At 37.9% G+C, this 23,164-nt stretch overlaps 1 protein-coding gene across 1 annotated transcript; it reads right to left on the bottom strand.

Moving 5' to 3' along the window:
• Positions 1-513: 513 nt before the first annotated feature.
• ATXN1 (ataxin 1) lies at positions 514-12,092 on the bottom strand. Its single transcript, XM_015814684.1, has 2 exons — positions 10,069-12,092; positions 514-1,519 (listed from the first exon to the last, which is right to left on the bottom strand). The coding sequence occupies exons 1-2, from the start codon at positions 11,941-11,943 to the stop codon at positions 989-991; spliced, it is 2,406 nt and encodes an 801-aa protein (XP_015670170.1). The 5' UTR covers positions 11,944-12,092; the 3' UTR covers positions 514-988.
• Between the last annotated feature and the right edge of the window lie 11,072 nt (positions 12,093-23,164).

Genomic DNA, 23,164 nt, shown 5'->3' with positions numbered 1-23,164 from the left:
ATGTTCTCCCATTTCCTCGTTATCACACTGAAATTTGTAAAAAGTGGCACTAGTCCTAGTACAGAATTTTAAAAAACAGTACTAGAGGTTTTTTTTTTAAAAAAAAAATGCAACCTAACTGCAAACAATTTTATGTTCACTTTCCCAAAGGAAAGTACATAGTTACTTTGTGGAAGCAAATGTTAGCGGCAACATGCTGTATACAAGTTACGATATCCACAATTTGTAACGTACTATATTGACACCAACATTATCACACTTTAAGCAAATTACCATTTTTAGCAAAGCAAGAATCAGCTGCTACGCTCCTGCTATGCCATTGTGCTAGCAAGTGGAGATGAAATCTCTTATGTGGCAGTCTCTGAGAAGAGCAATAATAACAACAACAATAATATTAATAAAAATAGTGCAGTTAGATCCCCCACTCTGGGACACAGTATGGGTTTGGATTGGGGGAATGGAAAATACAAGACAAAAAAAAATCAGAAAATTAAAAGAAAAATCACTTTATTGTGCAAAGAGTCTCAAAGAGTGCTCGGTTCTCCATTATTGCCCCTGGACTACACGTCATCAGAAATTTGTTGAGAGAACCATCAAATCACATTGCTGTGGAACTCTCAATTCTACTCTTGAATCAGGCAATAGTGTTTGTCTTTCCTAGAGTTTTCTTGCCAGACTAATATTCTGTTCGAAGTGTTGGAAAACAGGTGCCATGTCAACATTTGCTTCCACAAAGGGTGTGTGTTCACGTGTCAAGCAGATACTGCCCTTTTTTTGTAGCTCTTGATAAAAATAATCACCAATGAACACCTAGGTGGGGGAAGTATGCACCTGTCTCCTGCATAATACTAACTGCAACTATAACAACGTTATAAACATAAACCTAAAATAAGATGATAACATGTAAATACTCGGTTATTTAGCCTACAGTACAGTAATCTGGATAAAAATGACAAGGGATATTCTAATTTTTTTTTCCTAATAGACTTCACTTGCCTACATTGGATCGCCCTTCAATGCAAATCTTAACCTCCTGAGGAATAAAAGAGGGCTTGGGAAGAGTCAACGGTGGCTCCTCTTCAGACTTCTCTAGTTTCCGTGTTTCAGGGGCTGACCACCTCCTCTTCCGAGTTGCTGTGGGCTTGCTGGATTCTGATTTGGTGAGTAGAGATGCTGCAGGTAATCCTATTTTGTTTGGAAACTTCAGTTCGCCGTTTTCAGATGTCATCTTTGCACCGCCTTGATCAATCCCATTTTCCTGCTCCACATACCTATGTCTACTGCCAACTAGACTGTCATTTTTAGAGTGCTTCAACAAGATGCTAGCTGAGTCCATGGACTGGCCCTTTTTAATTGAGCCATTCTTCAGATTCTTGAGCGTAAGTGATATGCAGACATCACCAACAGAGAGTTTGGAACACGGCAAATCAAAGAGCTGGCTTGTTCTCTCAGGGCAACAGGATGACCAGCCTTGTCCAAATACAAAAAAGGGATATTCTACCAAAACTTCAACACTGACCTGTAGATAGAAAATAGAAAACACGGATATGAATTTTAATATGCTCATTTGCTCGTTCTTTACATGTATATTTTCAAAGACTGATAAATGTATTTCCAGAGAACATGTGTTCTCATTCCCAGAAAATAAATGTATAGCATTCAGATTAAGAAAATGTTAATACTCCAAGATTTTCACAGCCTTGGCAGGAGAAGTAAAACAGTAAATTCTCCTTATATACGTCTGGAAAGATCCTTCAAAGGTGTTGGTGGTACAGGTGAAACTTTGATTTTTCAATTCTTTCTGTTCAGGTATATTATATCTGGAATGTTCAATATCAGCAGTTCAATTAAATCCCTTCAATACAATGATCTGTCAAAAAGCCATTGCATGTGTGTGTACATAAATAGCCCTTAACTTAGGACCACAATGGAGTCTGGAATTTCAGTCTTGCAGTTTTAAGTCAAGGCACTATATGACTGATTTGATTTTACCACAGATTTTACAACGGTCATAAATGAGTTGTTATTGCCATTAAGCAAATCATGTGCTCATTAAACAGATCCAGCATATCCAATGCTGCAAACTGGCAAGAATCACCAGAAATCAGCAAAAAGGTTTGCAAATTGTGGTCATGTGACTGTAGGATGCTGCAACCAGTCATAAATGCGAGCTAGTTCCCAAATGCTCAAAATGCAATAATGTGACTGCAATGTGTGTGTCGTAATTTCGAGAAATAGCTTTTTAAAAGTCCATTGTAACTTTGGATGGTCATTAAGCAACCAGTTGTAAGGTGAAGACTATCTTGTATGCATAATGGTTTTCACATGAGCCAGGATGACATATACATATTATCATGGAAGTTTTTCTCCTGGGAATATTTTGCAAACGTGGTTTACTGACCTGACCTCACCTTAAAGAAAAGTTTGTGAATCCTTTTCAGATTTTACTTTTGCTAAGAAGCTGATCTGATTGTCTACAGAGACCTTTCTGTAAAGCAAAACAATTCAGTAGAAGATCAAGTAAAAAAGCAGAAAGTTGTGGAAGGCCTTTACTTATTCTAGCGAAATTGGTAATAACCACATCCTGAATACATCCAAAGTCACCATACTATGGTCTTGCCTATATTCTGTAGCTGCTCCAAATACTATTATTTCTTTATTATCATGAATCTCAATGTTGCATGGCACCGAGATCTTCTGGGAGTTTGGCTTGTATAGATTTCTTCTGGCCTTTCCGTTGCCTTTTTGTGTAGGACCAGAGTTTCCTTCTGGGCTTGTGCTAATTTGTTGCTGCAAGAACGATGGGAGAGGAACTGAAATAACATCTCAAAGGCATTAAGATGGAAAGACTGGACTAAACAATCCTGCCTACAAAAAAATGGAAACCAATGTAAAAGGACACGAACACGCGAAGCCCAACCAACCAGAAAATTACTATCATGGAACCAAGTTGCAAGGAAAATGTTCATGATCAATGAATGTAAAATAAAAACAACTGTTGCAGATGGACTGCACAAACTGATGAAGTAGCAAAATGAATGAATGAATGAATGTACAAACCACTTTTAAAAACCACAAGATCAAAATCTTCTAAGGCAGATTAAGTAGAGGTTGGATCTGCAAGTGAGAATGTTAATTATGTATATTGCACAACATATCTTTCCATGAATGAGTTCTCCAATCATGTTCTTTAGCTCTTAGGGGAATCTAATCATATTTCTTGCTTTAAAAAATACTGGTTTTAAAAACCAGTATTTTTTAAAGCAAGAAATATGATTAGGTGGTTACTTATTTAGTTGGATAATGTTACTTAGATTATGAATAATATATTTGTAACCCTGTGAAGAGCTCTGGGAAGCGGGGGGCGGGGGGTTTTGGGGGAGGGGAAGGGGTTTATTTTGTAAATGTTATAAAACTTTTAATAAAAAAAATACTGGTTTAATTATCTAAAAGATTAGAGGCTGGATTCTGCATTCAGAAGAGATTTTGGGTTGGGTTAGCAATCAGCAAATTATTGCTGAGAAGTCAACTTTGATTTCAAAGTTAAATTTCAAAAATGTAACTAGTCTTAACAAAGGTTGGATACAATCATATCTGATAGGGTGGAAGCTGAATCATAAATAAGAAACTGAAAAATAAAAATTGTTAATCTACTTAGCAAAATTATGATCTGCTTCCAATTTGAATTACAAATAGTTTTATCAGTTCTTTTTGTGGAAAATAATTTAACAAGATTAAAACTTTTTTACCACAAATTATTATAGGACTCTGAAATAAAACAAGGTCTGCTTCTAGCTATCCAATCCCTTTATTGTCAAATTGTATGGAACCTAGAACAGTTATATTAAAATGGGGACAGCTGATCTAACTAGCTCATCAACCTTTTTAAATCTGAGCTTGAGTTTCCAGGCAAGATCTCCAAACTGGGAATTACGAACAGTTATCCCAATAAATCTAGATTGCTGAAGTAGTGGATTACCAGAGTCTTTTCAAGCAATACTAACTGATGCCCCATGTTAAATCCTTTTCAATACAAAATAACTGCATCTCTCATAAAATTATTGATATATTAGAACTATATAATATTTGCAGTTCTATCTACTAAGAATAGCACAATTCATGCATCTGATAGTGGATGCTGGTCAGTCAAAGTTGAAACCATAATAAGTTTATTAGTCTTTAACCAGTGGTGGGATTCAGCTGGTTCGCACCACTTCGGCAGAACTGGTAGCTAATTTTTTGTTGCCCAGGCCCAGAATGGACTTCCGGAAGTGGCATCCACACAGAACCGGTGGTTCACATATTTGAATCCCACCACTGTCTTTAACTAACCATAAAACACTGTCTTACATCTGCTAGCTTTGATGCTGTATCTGTTTTGTTGTCTGATCTGTTGATTAGACAGTGCTTTATACAGTGTAGAATTTTACTCGTATAGAAAATGATTTTTCAGTGTTTATCAACTGCCTGGCTAAATCACCATAATATTTCCAGGATGCATTCAGACACAGAATGCAATATTTTTTCTTCCATTTTAAATCTGTTTTTTTGTCTTACTCACATTCCACTCAATAGATTACTAACCTATGAATTGAATGTTGATTCAACAATGCTTCCTTATGATTCACTTCTCCCTCCCTCCCTCTCTCTGTCTCCACCCCCCCCCATGTTATAATTCAAGGAGGGAGAGATGACCAGATCTGTGATGTCTCTTAATTTCAGCCAATAAATAGTGCTTAGAATTCAAGCTATTTTTTTTCCTTTCTGATTACTCGTTTGCTTTCCCTTCCCCATACATTCCTCTGCTTTAGATTGTCAAGACTAACAATGACATGTCAAGAGGAAAACTAAGAAAAAAGCACACTAGCTCTGTCCTCTCAAAGCTGTTCTTACATTTTTAATGCAATACCACAGATGTGCCATTTCAGTAATCCTTAAGAAGTTTAGCACTACCTTATCTCACAACGGCAGGTCATAGGAAGAAGAATAAGGGAATCAATATGCTATATAAGGAGTTCATGCTGCAGGACTATATATGATATACTTCTAAACTCACAGTCACTTCCATTCACAAATACTGTATCTAGCAACAAAGTTCTGGTAATATATTAAAGTACGCTCCAAGTAAGAGACGCTAAAGCCTATTTAGTGAGGCGGTTTTATTTACTTATTTCAAAAACAATAACAACAACCTCAGTAGAAGAGTAGCTGCTACGACAGAAGAACGTGATTCATCTGGGAAAACATCCAACTCCTGGAGTCTACAGAAAACCTAAATTAAACTCACATTTCTACGTGACTGTCTCTGAATTCTGGAAGCATCTCTTGTGAGAAACACAGCTGGTGAAGTATTTTAAGGTGATGATATCAGCTACGTTTTGTTAGACTTCTGCATAAAGTGACACTTTAATAGGAGAGGTCATCATCATTTCTTCTACCAGATGATGGCACTCTCAATCTCTGAAAGGGAAGCTGTAGTGAGACTGTCAGTGAACAAGAGAACACCATACAAAAACATTGCTTCCCTATTTCTGGAACATACTATGATAATTCAGGGTAATATTGAAAGACTTAAGGATGCCAAAATGAACTACTATATTATGGACTACCACAGATATTTTTTTTTACATATACATATTTTCCTGCAGGTAATTTTTTCCTATTTTTTCATTTCGACTATATGAAACAGCAGTAGATCCCACACATATTCCAATAATGTTGTGAGCCGCCCTGAGTCCTTCGGGAGAAGGGCGGGATACAAATTGGAATATAAATAAATAAAAAATAAATAAATTGAAAAGTCTTCCTCTGTTTTCTAGGAGAATTCCTGTACTTTCAATAATAATATGAAAGGTAGGAACATACTTTCTATGTCACTGCCTCTTCATATTCAGGGACACTTCTGCCTCTATTAACGATACAAGATCCTATTTGGGGTGATGTGAAAAAAAAGACTGACAGAAAATTTCAGCCAGGAAGATCAGAAGGCAACCATAAATCTGTGAGTTAGTCAGCAATCACCCACACATACTGCACACCTTTGAAACATACAACCTTTTCATAAAAAACCTCTCTAGTCTATTTTCCACACTATTCCATTTAAATTTCTGCTTGCCAGTTTCTACCTGTACCCAAGCTATATCCTCTATTTCAGAACCTCAGACTAGAGTATGCTCTTACAGGCCAAATACACCATTGTCCATCTTACCTATCAACACATTTGATCTTTTTACCAGATTTATGATTTTGGCTTGCCTCTAATATTGACATAATTGCACTACTCTTTAGTAACAACATGGTACTGCACATAAGAACTATAGCCAGGAAAATACTATTCTGTGATGTTGCTTATGTGAGCTGCTGCCTGTACATATATACTATACCTGCATTCACTGTGTATGTCATCGTAGTTCAGATATATTTTCTCTAATTTTGGCAATGTTTAGTCAGAAGCATCCTTACCTATGTCTTTCAGATACATAGATTAAACAAATGAAAGAATAAAATCTTATTCCAGGCTTTTGTTCCTTAACTTTCATTTGCAAAACATTTTCCCCCAAAAAGGTTCATTTCTTATAGCAAACCTTTTCATAGGAAACCACTGTTGATTCCTATTTTATTTCCATATCAGTGGCATGAGACAGATAACCTTGGCTATGTCTTGTGTGTTCACTGGAACAGCAAAACTCCAGATAGCCTATTCTCATAAAATTGCTTTAAAGGCAAACGTACAGACTTAGCAGAACTGGAAGATTGCTTATTGACAACATCTATTTCAAACATGGACACACAAGATACCCATCACTGAATCAAATCAGTTCCACAATACGAAACAAAAGATGGAGAAATGCAATCCAGTCAGCTAGAACTCTTGCAGGGCAGACCACAAATTATTAGTGACAGATATATACTTTAAACTTAGAAAATTAAAGGAAATGGTTATGCCAGACAGTCATAACATATGTAACATGCTGTGGTACATTTTATTCATTTATGAAATAGAAATGAAGGAGTTATGGAAAGAGATATTGTAAAAACCCAAACGGGAAAAAAATGATTCAAGAACATCTTTCAGGCATCTTATCATGAGAAACCTGGGAGGGCAGGTGAAAGCTTTAGGAAACAAGAAGGACAACTGAACTCAAGACTTCCAATGCCAGGAAGAAATGCCAAAGAAAGATATCACAATCAAGAACATCAACAGGAAAATGAAAAAATATAGATCTTTAAATAACATATTTAAAGTATATATCTGAAATAGTAATAATCATGAATAATAACAGAAGAGAGTAATAAATGCAAATGAGGTGAAAGTGTTAGGGCTAGGGTAAAAACTCTGCTGATGGGAGAAAGGATATCTCTTTACAAATATGATTACAGAATTACAGAAACATTTGCGGAGAGAAAATATTCTTGGAAACCAGTTCTAAAAAGTGAGGAATGTGAAACAATGCATCAGTTTTAAGTATGAAACCATTTGGTGCAGATGTAAAAGCCACTGAACTGTTTAAAATTGCAGGAGAAAAGACAATTATACAGTAAACAACTCTTATGTCATCAAATATAAAACAAGGCTATAGGATCTAAAACTGGAAAAAATTAGTAGATGTTCCTATACTGAAGAAAGGTAATGCAAGAAAATGAACAAATACCTCACACATGTAAGGTTTTGTCACATATTTTATTCAGAAAAATACGGAAAGAAAACTCTCAAATCAAACAAGAGGTTTCAGAAAAGGCAGACTGACATATTATAAGCTAGTTATCATTACACAAATAAGAACAAGAGAATCCAAGAAGATTTACCTTCCTTCACTGATTGGCAAATACCTTGACTTTAGGGATAATATTTGAATATGGAACCTAAAGGCTAAAGGATGTATCAGAACACCCACACTATTCTTCTGAGGGATCTTTACTATGAACAAAAAGTAATTATTAAGAACTGAATTTCAAGAACCAAAGTGAGTCAGAATAGGGACAAAGAAGCAAATTGTGCCCATATCACTTTAATTTATATAGCAAATCCATTATAGGAATAACAGGGTTGGAAGAGATAACAGTTGGAATCAAAGTTGGAAGCTAAAACATCAATCTTTTGAGATATGCAGAGGACGCCATTTTGGTAGAAAAGGAAAGAGCTTTATAACAGGTCATTATGAAAGAAAAAAGGAAAATGGAAAACCTGTGTTTGTATTAAATATTATGAAGGTAGAAATTCAATTTGCATGTTTAATGAACTTACAACTGATGGCAAAGAAATGAAGGTATTAGTATGATTTATCTAGTGCAACAATGGATAAAAATGGACAGTGTGTTATAGCAATGTACTGGAGAATAATCTTAAAGAGAAAGACAATGCAAACTCTGACAGAATTATGAAGGTTAAAGCTGTTTCAATAACAGTAAAGGTTATAACAGTTAAAACAATTGCCTTTCCAATGGTAATGCATTACTGTTGAAGCTAGATATTGAGTGTGTGTAGGATACCGAAGATAGATGCTTTGAACTATAGGACTACAGATTATTACTATGAGTATCATGGACTGCAGAAAGAACAGATCAATTATTCCAGTTTCAAATAAAGGCTGTCTGGTGTCTTGAAGTGATAACTACCAAGCAAAAAATATACATAAATGTTATCAAATGAATGATGGAATAATAATAATAATAATAATAACAACAACAACAACAACAACAACATGTTGGGAAGTTAAGCAAAGGAAAAGAAAAAGACAATGGGGTAAGATGGTTGGATAGTATTAACAAGATTATTGGAACAGAAGAGTTATGAGTTATTACTAAAGATAGATCAGTTAATAAGGGCTTATCCACACAGTCCCTAGGAGTCCTGCACTGCTTCTATGACACCTAACTAAGCTAATTAATCTGCAGATCCTTCTAAATAATGGAATGTAGCTTCAAAGAAATGATTGCAAGTTTTCTAAACTTTTCAAATTCAAACCACCCACTGCATTCTGAAATGTTACTGATGTAATGGGAAGATTACAAGAAAAGAGATTGGAGAAATCAGCTGTATTTTTCAACAATACTTGCTACTATAAAGCAGACCAAAAACATTTTGAAAACAACATCTGCTGACATTTCATTAATGGGGGATAGGAATTTGTGAATGGATACCAGAAAGTGCTTACCAAAGCCCATATTTAACATGCCAACATGAGGAACTATTAGCAAATACACTGCTACAGGTAAAATCTTAAAATATTCTAGACTGCAAATCAAATTTCCATACAGATTATTTTACTTTTCATTACGCTGTTCTGGCTTAATTTCATTGTGTTTTTTAGCAAGACAAAATTATAGTTGATTAATTTTTCTTCATTTATTAGAGTTAATAGTTAAAGATAACTACTAAAGTTAAACTAATAAACCCTAATGAGAAACGCAGGTCCCTGTTCTTTATTGCTCAATTAACTGAAGAGCAAAAGAAATAACAATGAGACTGGCTTTTATTTGACCAAAGTATAACGTCATAAAACAGGGGTCTTCAAACTTGGCCCTTTTATGACTTGTGAACTTCAACTCCCAGAATTCCTCAGCCAGCATGCCTGGCTGAGGAATTCTGGGAGTTGAAGTCCACAAGTCATAGAAGGGCCAAGTTTGAAGACCCCTGTCATAAAACAATGATCCACCATTCCTTGGGGGAGATTTCTTCTTCTTCTTGTGATTCTGTTTAATGCCTAGCTAAGAAAAACTGTGTGTGTTTAAACTCTACATATTTTAATTAGTCTAAGAAAATGATCATCCTTTTGGGACTTAATATTAAAAGCAGAATGTCTATTAAGCATGATAAGTCACATAATATTTATATTTCTGTAAGGTTCCAAACTGCAGTAATCTTCGGCTACATAACAATAATTTCATCCAATTGATTCCTCTGTCACTAGTGTAATTTGTGTAAGGCCATTTGTGCACCCAGTCACCAATCTATTAATCTGAGGCTAAGAGACTAAGAATCAAGAGCAGGAATAATAAGGATATTATGTCTACTTTCCTAAAGACTTCTTCTCCCCCCTCCCCGCCACAAGCTCTCGTGTTGATTACCTGTGCTCGGTGCTCTCCAACTGCAAACTGTATCATAGCAATGCCTGGATTATGGCTGTCGTCAATTCTTTCCACGGTGCTGGAATCTATTTTCAGGTCACTGCTAATTTCTGCACTCTGTATAAAGTCTTCTGTTTTTAAGTCTTCTACCTTCTTCAGCTCTCCATTTGCCAACTGAATTATAGAGCCTTTCATAAAATAAGGAGGCAATATAGCAGGAGCTGTTGCTGAAGGTGGTACCGGTTGGACCAGGGGGAGATGGATCTGGGCCTGGACCACAGCTGCCTGGTAAGCTGGCTGGCTTACTAAGGACTCAGCACTGAAATTCTCATTTTTTGGAATGGCGGTTGTGACAAACGTATGAGGCACTGCTGCTAGCTGGGGAGATGAAGTGGCTATAGCAGGTGGTACCCCTGAGGAGTCAATATCTGCACTTCCTACTGGTATTAAGAGAGGTTGGGTACCAGGGATCACCAGATGCTGTGGTAGATTTCCAGGATAGCCAAAGGCTTGCTGTTGACTGCTCAGATAGCTAATTACAGGTGGTTGAGTCCCAGTGTAAAAGGCTGTAGCTGGCAACCCAACAGGTAGCTGCTCTGAAGCACTATGGGTGGTCTGAATGACAGTGTGAGGGGATAAAGTGGCAACTGCCTTCATCCCTTCGTGACCAATAGTCTGTTGTGGAGATAAAGCATAGGATCGGTGGCCTGTCTTTCCTAAATGCAAACTTCCCTTTTCGTTGATGGCTGAAGGAGGTGTTTCTCTATTGGTGGACTGCTGAACCTCCATATCAGTAGGTGTACTGCTGTTGGGAACAACCATAACAGAGGGCCGGACAGCAGAGGAATCACGTGCAATATAATCAGTAGGACCAGAGTGGACTACCACGTGTCTGGCCTCATAATGATGAGGAGATGGTTTATTGCCTGATTTGATAAGATTGACTTCAGAAGAGGGTGAGATGCCGTATCGCCTACTCTTGTCTACTTCCCCATTCAGTATTTCCTTTGCTTGCATAGCCTGCAATCTGTTGCTCTCAGATTTCTTGGTGGACTCCCTAGTAACAAAATGGCCACCGGAATCTGCATATTGCACTACTACCTGGGAGGAAGGGCCAAGGGCAAATGCATGAGGAATCACTGTCTGGTGAGGATGCAAATGGACTGGGATGGCTGGAGGAGAGACATTTCTAACAGCACTCTGAGAGCTGGAAATATGGACATACTGGTTCTGCTGAATAGGTGGAGGAGATCCTGCCGTGATCAATCCAGGTGTCCTGATTAAATGCGGCTCCACTTTTTGGCCTTGTTGGCTAAGATTGCTCATGGTGGCCAGCAAAGAAGTATATGCCTCCAGCTGCGATCGCTGGGATGGAGTGGTTGCAACAGCAGTGGCGGAGGCTGCTGTGGTGGTTGCAGAATTAGCTGTTGGGGAAATTAGTGGCGAAGGGATGAATCCGGCATATGGTCCACTATACTGAGGCCCAACAAACTGGAAAGCATGCTGCAAGTGTGTGTACTGCACTGGCGAAACAGGTGTTCCTGCCTGTGAAAGGGCAGAGGGGTACACTGTGGAAAGTGTGGCAGAGGCTGGAACAGACCTAGGAGCACTAGGTGGGGAATAATCCATTCCTGTAGAAAGTGACTTGTGTAAACCTATTCCTTGTTGTGAACCAGCCTCCACTGAAATACCTCCAGATCGATTCCGCCCGCTGCTGAGGCTGCTGGTTGTACTTGAGAGCCATGTTATATTATCTGCACGGTGATTTTCACTGGCCAGAAATAATGGCTTCACCTCAGAAGGCAGGCTGGTAGCAGGGATTTCCCGCTTCTTGGGGGGCAGGCATTCATTGCTTCTCTCCTGGTTGGATTTCATTTTTCACCGGCCCCCTGCCCTTATCTTCTGTGGCTTCACTGCCTGGCTGGCTCTGATTTCAGTCTGCTAAGTGGAAAATCACATTTGATTTCTTTTGTGGATCCAGAGACTTCATGAGGAATCATCTCCTTGTGACCACAATCTTCTACAAGCATCTCTGAAATGAATAAGAAAAGGAGGGAAAGAAAAGAGGAAATCAAAATTTTAACATGAAGGAAAAGAAAACTATGAAACTCAGAACATCCTATCAGTTAAACTCTAACCAGCAATTTTATTGCTATAGCTGAAAAGAAACCCAGTTAGGTGGAGTGGTTGAGGAATCAAGCTAGAAACCAGGAAACTGTGAACTCTTATCTTGCCTGTGGCACAAATCCAGCTGGGTGACCTTGGTCCAGTGACTCTCTTTTAGCCCTAGGAACCAGGCAATGGCAAACCATTTCTGAAAAACCTTGTCAAGAAAACTCCAGGGACTTATTCAGGAAGACACCAGGAGTCAAGACTGACTCAAAGGCAAAAGGAAAAGGAAAAGGAAAAAAAACCAAATAATAGTAAGGACTAGACAACCCATGCTGTTGGGTCATCATTTTAGAGATATTCCTTTACCTAAACAGAGATACAAAATGACCATGGTAAGCAAAAAAGCAGTGAAAGCAGAAGTGACTTCTGACTTCCTGCCGGTTTCTCCACTGAGTTTCCTTTTGGGAATCTGGCAGGGAAGATTGGAAATCTCCCTTCCCTTCTCAGCAGCCAAGTAACTAGCTGCTACTGGGTGCAGGAGGGAGCGAGGGATTGAAAGACTGGCTAGGAAACTGTCATGGAATGTTATAAATGAAAATCACTTTACTGCAGCAGCAGCAGCAGCCCAGTAAAGCTGCCGCCAATAGCCTAAAACAGCCACAACTTCCCCAAATTTCATTCATTTGGGAATCATGAGTCCCAGATTTTGGGCACATTCTGTAAGTCTATTTGAGGTACCTTGGTTCAAAATTTGTTGCCCCATGATGCACTGTTTCACCCAAGTAAAGGTCATGACAACAAGAACTTTAGTAGTATATACAGTAGATCAGGGGTCCCCAATCCCCACGCTGCATTCCACAACTCGACCCTGGCCCATTCAGAACCGGGCCACGGGAGTAGCAGGTGAGTGCATGCACACATGCAGCTTCATTTGCATGAGCAGTGGGTGTGTGCACGTGGCTCCATTTGTGCAAAAGGCACACTTCCTGTCACCACTCTCACATAACCATTCCCTCTCTCTCTCCCTCCCGCTGGTCCGCAAAGCTGGAAAGGTTGGGGAACACTGCAGTACATGACTCATACAAGTAAGCTAAATCAATACAGACATTGTCAAACAATTACAATATGGAGAAAATCTTTTGCAGCCCTTATTAAGAGCGTGATTCTGAACCACGTGAGCAAGAAAGGGAAGGGGCCTAGAATGGAAGAGTAATCCCCATTCTGAGTGCTGCCCAAATGCCTCACCCATAGAGAGGATTTGGGATATTTTTTTCCTGCAATGTGTTTCTCTGCAGCCCCCAGATCAATCTGGCTCAGAAATCCAATCTTTCTTTTGCCAGCTTTCCCCGCCATAACAGATCCCAATCTGTTCAGTGTTTAGAATTATCTTGATGATATACAGAGTCCCAAGTCCCGTCTGCATACTTTTTTTCCCAACATATCATTGGATGTAAACAGTAATAGAGTTCACAGTTGCCACCATCACCCAAAATAAGGCATACATTTTAAAGTTTAATCAGGGTCAGTGTAATTAATGTATCGTTTTCCTCAACTGAATATTGCAATTTCTTTTTCTTTACAAACTTCTCCATTCTATATGGATTCTGAATTACCGAGCAGATTGGAGCAGCCCCAAAGTGCCAATGATCTCATTATTCTGTTTATTTCTGGACTTTGTTTTGACTCTGGTCCATGTGTATTTTGATATAGTTTTCAGTTCAAGTGTGGCGGCACTTAATCACACTATTGATTAAAACACTGCACTGTAGTAAACCATGCATGAAATCACCACAAAACTGAAAGAATAAGTTTAGATTATTTATTTTTCTCTTCCTTTTGTCCACCGTGGAAATCAGAATTGCCTCAAGGAAGTAAGAGGCAACCAATGAGACAATAACAAAGCAGGAGACTTACCTTTATTTCCTGCACACATTTTATCTAGGTCAGAAGCACAATCAAATATGCCTCTCAAATATTGAAATGTTATTCTATAACTATTGAGGTGTCTCCATCCAACTCTTTTTCTCCATTTTTTTTAAAAGCCTATTCAGGGCAGGATTTTACTTTCTGATCCTTTCAATCTGTATCTGCATACACAAGTTTAAACTCTACCTGGATGGTTAAAATTACATACTACAATAACCCCATATGCAGCTCTGATCATATCAGGTTCCCTTGTTCCTTAGTAACCAATGAATTGTGAGCTGCAACTGCTGCATGATTGAACTCTGTGTAGGAGGAAAAGCATTAACAAATGACTGGGAACTATTGTGTATAAGGAGCTTGGTTCAGTACAATTTAGGGGAGGGGGTGAACTCATATATAAAATAGGATGAGAACAGACTTAAAACAGCAGCTTAATATTTCAATAATATTACAATTAGATTCACAGTAACACAATATCATTCTTACAATCAACTGAGCTGTTACAATATCACAAGTTATAATATTTTGGTTCTTATACTGTACTAGTATTCTGTAGAATATATAGGTAAATGTATTCTATGTCATTCCCTAAACAAAATTTAGAACTCAAGAGCAGAGCGGTCATTCCTTCTATCAGTGGCTAACTCCATTAGGTTAATCATTTCAACCAGGTATTCACTGAAAGGAAAAAAAGACACCCAATTCTCTTTAATGCACTGCTTAACAGTTAGCAACATGCACAAAGAGTATACAATACTAATCTTACACATATCCACTTAAAGCCAAAGGATGGAGCTTCAGAGCATAATTTCTCAAACTGTTTAATATAAATTAAATTCAGTATTAATAAGGGATTTAATGGCACGTGTTTCTTTTTACAGTTAAGCCAAGGGCAGTACAAATTACAGGCTGACCAAAAAGTAACCATCTTGGATAGTAATGGTAGGATAGCAACTTAAACATATAACGGTTTAAAAGATTGGTGCCAGTTTGCTGTAATATGACAACACAATAGTAAAATGGGGAGTAGCTGAAAAAAAAATACTCTGTACCCTGGCAGAAAAAATATAATGGCATAATCCACTCCTAATAATTTGTTGAGTAGACCCATTAAAATCTACTGGACTTGTTAGGGTTCTCTGATGCAAAGAAATCTGATGCTAATACTAGGAGTATAAATCTAAATTACTAGAAATGCTTTAAGATTTACTGAAGGTTTACAAGATCTCCTTTTGAGGGAACCAAAATAATAGACATTCTTTTGCAGCTCATTGGTTCCTATCTCCTTGCATAAAGTGCTTATCACTCTGAGAAACTACTGGTCAAGGACAAATGTCTTAGACAAATGTCTTTTCAGGCTAATATACAAAAAGTAGAAAAGAACTATTACTACTTATTATGATTACTACTAGTATTGACACAGTAATGGTAATTACACAATAGCCTTTCTATTCACAATAGCTTTTCTATTCACATTTGAAAAACTTATCAAGGATCCCTCTATGTCCTATCCTGTACAAAATGTAAAATGAAAGACTTGGTAGGAAAATTCCAGATGAATGGCTCATAGGGTTAATAACAGTATAATACCCAAACTTTAGTTGTTTGTGTTGATTACCGTTAGGCGTCAAGGTGATGGTTTAGCCTATAAAGCTCTATATGACTTGGCACTCATGTACTTACAGGACTATCTAGCTGACCTATATGTCCATTCTAAGAGGGGCTAAGGTTCCCATCCCACATGAGATGCAAGGAGTGGGGCATAGAGATAGGCATTCTTGGTAGTGGCCACATAAAGATGTAAAAAACATAATACTGTTTCAATTAGTTTTTTTGGCATGGATGGTGGCCCTAGACTGATCTGATCATTTTGTGGATCATGGGTCTACTTTTTTGTTTACTGCCTCTATTTTTACCTTCACTGGTGTTTTAAAGCATCCTAAGACTTTTAAATAAGTGAAATACATTTGATTGTATAAGTAGCATATATAAATAAAAAATAATTGCCCTTCTGCAGAAAGTGGAAAATGGAACCACCATTGGCTGTCCGCATTCATGAGGCTTTATCCTGTATGGGCTTCCTATCCTATGTCTATATGTGTGATTTAGCTGTTATGGATGTGGAAAGTATAGGACCCATTTATCTGAGCAGCCTTTGAGAAGAAAATCACCTTTCCCAAAAGAAATCCATTATGAGAACATCCATGATATGCCCTCATAACTCCAAAAGTATCCACTGGCCCTTTCACTGATCAAAACGAGCTTTACATTTCAAAACACGATTAGAGCAAATCAATTAATATAAGCATTATAGCCCCTTAGTACCCATGCCAAAATTAAGTCATTACTATATTGTTTTGGATTAGAAGCGTCCAATCAGTAAAACATAGTACTAAATGCTGATGACCAAAAATTATTTTTCTTCCAGTTTTAATTTTTAAATTGTATTCAATTTGTACATCTCTTAACTTTCAAAGACTATGGGCAGTTCACAAAAAACCTGAAAAACTGCAACACAATAAAGGTAACAGAGAGATAAAAGAAGAAACAAAGATGGCAAGACCAGGCAGCAACAAAACACACCTATTCCCAAAGAGAGTCATGTTCATTCTAGCCAAAGGCCTGGCTGAAGAGCCATGTCTTCAAGGCCTGCTAAAATATCAGGAAGGTGGGAGCCATCCAATCTTGTGGGGAAACCTCATTCCAGAGGACAGATGCTATGACTGACAAGGCGTGCTTCTGGGATCATGATAACTGACATTGTTTAATCAAAAGAACCTGGAGCACACAAACTGTGCTAGATCAAAACAGCTGGACAGATACTGGGGGGGGGATAGGCAGTAGAAAGTAGCCAGGTCCTATGCCAGTGGTGGCGAACCTATGGCACGGGTGCCAGAGGCGGCACTCAGAGCCCTTTCTGTGGGCACACGTGCCATCGCCCCAGTCCTGGGCCTTCAGCTGGGTTTTATAAAACATTTTCACTTTAGGTCTCCGCTGCTGTGTGCAAAAAAAAAAAAAAAAGGTTCAATCAATCAGTCAATTTCAACTTCTTGTAGGAAAAAAAATTCTTGCAAAGTTGGAATTGATTGATTGAACTTTTTAGTCCCACCCAGTCTGCCGTTACCACCACAGCCACACCCAGCCAATGGGCCACGCCCAGCCAATGGGCCACACCCACCCGGCACCCGACGATGCATAAGTGGATTTGGGGTTGCAGTTTGGGCACTCGGTCTCTAAAAGGTTCGCCATCACTGTCCTATGCCATGAAGGACTTTATAGCTAATGACCAACACTTTGAATCACACCCAGAAGGAAACTCATGATCAGCAGAGCTCATGGATCAGATACGTTTCACAGGCATGTCAAAACATGTCCATCACTTGTGTCACTGCCTTCTGGACCAGCTATGCTTCTAGGTAGTCTTCAAGAGAAGTCTCACGTAGAATGCATTACAACAATCAAACTACGAGGCCTCTTGTTTATACAACAGTTTTTATTTTTTTTAATTTATATAATAATTTCTACATTGTGTGAAGACACAGCTCTCTGGAAAAGGCTCTAATGTTGAGAAAGGAAAGATAAGAGGATGATCAGCAGCAAGATGAATGGACTGTTATAGTCAGTTACAGTAGCAATGGTTGTACTTTTGGAAGATCTGAAAGACTAGTTAGACACAAATTGTCATGGATAAAAAAAATCTATATGGTCCTTAAGGTTCAACATCAACTTAATGGCGCATAATCAATTAATCAATCAGTTTCTCAAATCTATTGTTATCCATAGTATCAGGCAAACATGCTTTTCTTTTTCTACATTATTTCTTTATTTGTAATTTTTTTTCTTTAAAATGTATTTTAACATATGAGGGTATTGAGATACTCTCTTTATATTTTATCTTATTTATGTAAAGACTGTTACAAACTTTGATGAAGACTAGTTTTGAAATCTTTTAAAGAAATTTGTAGAAGTTGCAGTTTTTATTGTAGGAAAACAGAAACAGTACTTGGACAACATGGGAGTATGACCAAGGTATATCATGTTATGACCAGTTTTGGGAACCAGCGATAGATAGATAGATAGATAGATAGATAGATAGATAGATAGATAGATAGATAGATAGATAGATAGATAGATAGATAGATAGGTAGGTAGGTAGGTAGGTAGGTAGGTAGGTAGGCAGGTAGGCAGGCAGGTAGGCAGACAGACAGACAGACAGACAGAGATATATAGAGATAGAGATATAGAGATAGAGATACAGATATAGAGATAGAGATATATATACACAAACAAAGATATTGAAAGGAAGTTGCAAACTTTAATAAGTTTATTCAGAAGACTTATCAAGTAAAACTTTGTTGGATGCAAATGTTTTCTAGAAGAAAGACAGATGGCTGTTTCTTCTAACAATAAGTGGCAATTTTCTTTGTTAAAACTGTCACATTTTTAATATCAAAAAAGCCATGTGAATTAATCATTATTTATTTCTTTGACAAACCTTTCCAATGGTATTTTGGAAAACTTGGTTGCAACTATTTTAGCACAAGCCAGATCAGCTCAAAAAAGAATGGCTACCATGTCTAGAAATAAAATGAAATGAGTGTTGCCTCTTGCCTCACTTTCTCTACTGTCAGCTTTTTTCTCCTCCCTCAAAACACACATACATACAAGCTTTCCCTATTTTAATTTGCGTATCCAGTGCTCTCACAACAAAGATGAGATTATCTGGAACAGATAATATATTATATGTTTGATATAACTAACATATAGAACACATAACTGTTGCACTACAAATAGAATGGATAAAAAAGTACTCAAAACTTTTGTTACAGTTGTGGTAGCACAATGAAGTGAATTTCAGACTTGGATCATTTTTCAAAATTTCCTGTGGAGAAGTGTTAAGAAAGTAAATGGATGGGGTTTGCCTCCCAAACATTTCCCATTTCCATTCACGTCTTTAAGGGAAAAAAAGAACAGTGCCCGAAATTGCCTTTTGGCAAAACTTCAAGGTTGCATGAGGTTTGTGAAATTATAGTTAAGTACCACGTCCTTTCCTTTAGGAAATGTGGAAGACTGATCAAGCTTGCCTTGGAGAGACATGTAATTGAGTGCAGAAACTATTGCGGTATATCCATCTTCGTGTGTGTGTGTGTCTGTGTGTGTGTGTCTGAAGTTGTAGTATGCTTTTTCATGGTTGAGGGAATCAGTGCTTTTAATTATAGTAATACAGTACTTTGGGGAGAGAGGTGGAATAAAATTTTCTTGTCCCTCTGCCAAACTCAGAAAAATATTAGGACAAGCTGTTACCTGTAAAACCTCTTCACTTATGCAAGTATTGACATTATTCTTACTTCACAGATATAATACCCTTTATTGGATTTTAAATTTTGAAGATGCACTCTTGCAGCATAGTAATATAAATGGATCTAATTCTCGGTATTTCAGTGGAATTTTCATTATGTTTCCATATTATGAATATGGAATTCATTCAAATATGATTGAGGATTTTCCTGCAAACAGCTCATTTTTCAGGGCCATTTCTTGAAATGCCAGTACATTACAGAAAAGCATTCAGACGCTGAATCTGGATACAGGTAGTCCTGGAGTTACGAATGGAATGGAGCCTGCCCATTCCATTCGTAACTCAAAAACTCGTGGGAGTGAATCTCGTACCTCAAACAAGATCACTCCCTGCTTGTTAAGATGCACATGGCTCATTAAGTGAACATGAGGTATCTCAGGGTAGGGAAGGCCATGGAGGGCCTAGCGATGGAATAGGCCCCCAAGGCCTCCCCGACCCACTAAAATACCTCATGCTTCCCCCTCCCTTCCTGCCACGCCGGACTCACCTTGAAAAGATCTACCTCCTCTGTGCTGTGGTTCCTGCTGCTGCCCGGATCCGGCTGAATCCGGCCACCGGAGGCCTTTTCCAGGCCGCTGTCACTCGGATCTGAAGCCGGGAGCCACTTCCATGGCCCTCCAGAGTCTGGATCTGGCCTCTGGAGACATTTTCCATCTCCTCTCTGCCACAGTCCCTACTGCCGCCCAGATCTGAGGCCAGGGGACATTTCTGTGACCCTCTGTAGGCCCGATCTGGGAGGCAGTGGCCTGGAAAAGGCCTCCAACACTTGAATCGGGCCTATGGAGGGCTGCAGAAGCGTCCCCGGGCCTCAGATCTGGGTAGCAGCGGCCTGGAAACGGCCTCTAGTGGCCTGCTCCAGACTCTGGAGGATGAATGATTGCTGTGGTACAGCAACATTTGTAATTTCGTGACTTGCTCGTAAGCACTAGAAAGCACTTATTGTGTAACTTTGAATGTTCACTAAGGGAACGCTCGTAACTCAGGGATTACCTGTATACACTCATACTCTTACATTTTGATGCATTCTCTTTTTTCTATCTCTAATTATATTCTATTTAGATGATATGGTCAAGTTTGGAGACAGAATAACCAAGCAAGCCAAACTCCAACTCTTTATTTCTTCCCTGGACCTGTCAACTATTTCAATGAAAACTTCCCTTGAAGAAATCTTAGAAGCTCTTGCCACATATATGAATAGAATCATGTGGTTTTTGAATTGTAGATAGGCTAAAAAAACAAGAGGATAAAATGCTGAAGATTACATCTAATGCAAATTGTGACCACACTGAACTAAGTGTGCAAAGATGAAAAAAAAAAGGAAACATTATTAAATATCAAGTGAATGTCCTTACATTTTCTCACTTCATATTTTGGTATCAGTCAAGACAATACTGTACAGTTGTTCGGCAGTAAAACATGAGAGAAAATCTAGCCAAAATAAATGTCTGCAAATGCATTGTCTTCTTTCCACTTATTAAAAATGCAAATCTATTCATTGTTTTATTAAAATTATACCATTAAAATTGTCTATCTCCGTGATTTCTAAACTCTCCATCTTCTTTGTTCACAAGGGCTGTTACAGCTATGCAAAATTTCAAATGGTTTATAATTTGAAAATAATTTGAAAAAGATTAAACTGAATTATACTTTTGACTTGAACTCAATCATCAAATCATGTGCCACTGAATCATGCTGGAGAGATTCAAGGCACTTCAGCATTTCAATTACTTGGCAACCAATCCTCACATTTACAACTTTCACAGGTCTGCAGAGCAAAGTAAGATCATAAGCACAGTTGTAGTGTCACTTAATGATCACTTCATTAACAATCAGGTTGCTGGCCTGATTGGTTGCTAAACACGGACTACCTGTATATGGTATTATAGGCTGATATTGACATGAGTAGTTGGCAGTCTATGAGTGGTATACGATTTCTTTATTTAAGCTCTCAAACTAGAGAGAGAGAACTGTTACTGTGTGTCATGCCCTCATACTAGGGATTCCATGATGTCACCACATTATTTTAGTGTGTTTACACACTTCTTGACCTCTAGGAAGAAAGCCTCCTGGTAGTCAAGTAATGAGTAGTTGATAAGTAAGTTTGATCACCTCCACAAGCCCTTTATATCGGAAAGTTTAGTGGAGTGATGCTCTGTTTATATTCCATTCTTTTAGGGTAGCTGAAGGAAAAATTGATTTAGTCTATTACTCTTTCTTCTTTGATTTGTTTTTACCTTTTTACCCAAATCCATAGTCCTTCATCTTCATCCTTCATAAATTGAGCTGTACAAGTTCTGCTATTCTCTGTGTCTCGATTTGTTTGCCATTATTAAGCCCTTTCAGTTGCTACTTTCATTCCCCTTCTCCCTTGAATTTTTTAAGCAAGTAATTTTTTCTATGTTTTGTCTTGGACTGAGTGAGTTCTCACTGCACCAAGTATGAGAAAATGTGCTTTCTCAACTTCTGGGTGTGCTACAGACTATTTGTACCATAGGGTTTTATAAACAATAGTGGTAACGTATTCTCGCACATTTTTTTACTTTTATATTGAACAAGCTATCACATACGCTGTCATTCAGAAGAGGAGGCTAACTCTGCCAAGGAAGTATGCCAGCAAGCCTGCCAGCCCTAAAAAGGAAATCATCATAATGTAGTGGTGGTTTTATTAAATCTGTGCAACTTTTAAAATGGGTTTTGGAACGTTTTTTTAAGTTGGAATAAGACATTTTCTGCATGGTTCAGTACAACTTCTGTTTAGACATTTTGATGGGCAGTTTGGCAATTACAGTGTTGTCTTTTTCTTCATTCCTGTTATATGGGTAAGGGGATAATTTCACCCAACTAAACCTTTGCAGGGTTAAAATATTTACCATCCTATTTTCATCCTATGTTACTAAAAAAAATAATAATGAAGCAGATGTAGGGGCTTTTTGATGCTTACACATTTATCTTATAGTTTAATTTTTTGATCACACTGAATTGCAAATCCTGAATTGGTTTGAACTGTGTTTTGTTGCCTTCTAATCTCTAATTGGAAATTACTACCAATTCAAATTGGATCTTGGCTGATTTCTATATTCCTAATAATATAACATTTGGATGTATTTGCAAAAATTGATTTGGTGGGCCATCTGTTCCCCCCCGCCTTTCCACTCCTGCTACCCCAGAAGGCCTGGCAATCTCAGCATCTAAACATACTGATCAGAATATAAGACTATAACCTTTGAGATGGATTGTGTATATTTTTAGGAGATTTTCTGCCAGCATTAATTTGATAAAAGACTGAACTCTTTCAACATGCCATGAAAGATAGGATATTGATTCATTAGAAAAGAAGCAGTCCTAAGCTATGATGAATGCTTTACATTAGAATAATAGCAAGATGATCTGTTTCCTGGGAAACAGCCTTTTCAATATATACTGGTAAAGCTTCTGAGAATAGAACTGAAGGTTTCTCCTACCAAACAACTCTAACACTATTTATCCAGCAGTCTCATGCAATACTAGTACTGTAGCTGCAAATGTAGGTAACATAATCCTTTTAGCTCTACATTCTGAATGCATTTCATAAATGTATGTGTGTGTGTATGCGTGTATGTATGCATGAATGCATGCATGTATGCTCGGATAAATATATTCTGTTCAATCCCTAATTTTAATAGCAGAGTCCCCTGACTTCATAAAGCACTAAGCAATTAC

Source organism: Protobothrops mucrosquamatus, unplaced genomic scaffold (genome assembly GCF_001527695.2).
Source record: "Protobothrops mucrosquamatus isolate PMUCROS unplaced genomic scaffold, P.Mucros_1.0 scaffold276, whole genome shotgun sequence".
Lineage (NCBI taxonomy): Eukaryota > Metazoa > Chordata > Lepidosauria > Squamata > Viperidae > Protobothrops > Protobothrops mucrosquamatus.
Note: the sequence above shows the minus strand (reverse complement) of the source record. Positions and strands in the feature narration are given on the sequence as shown.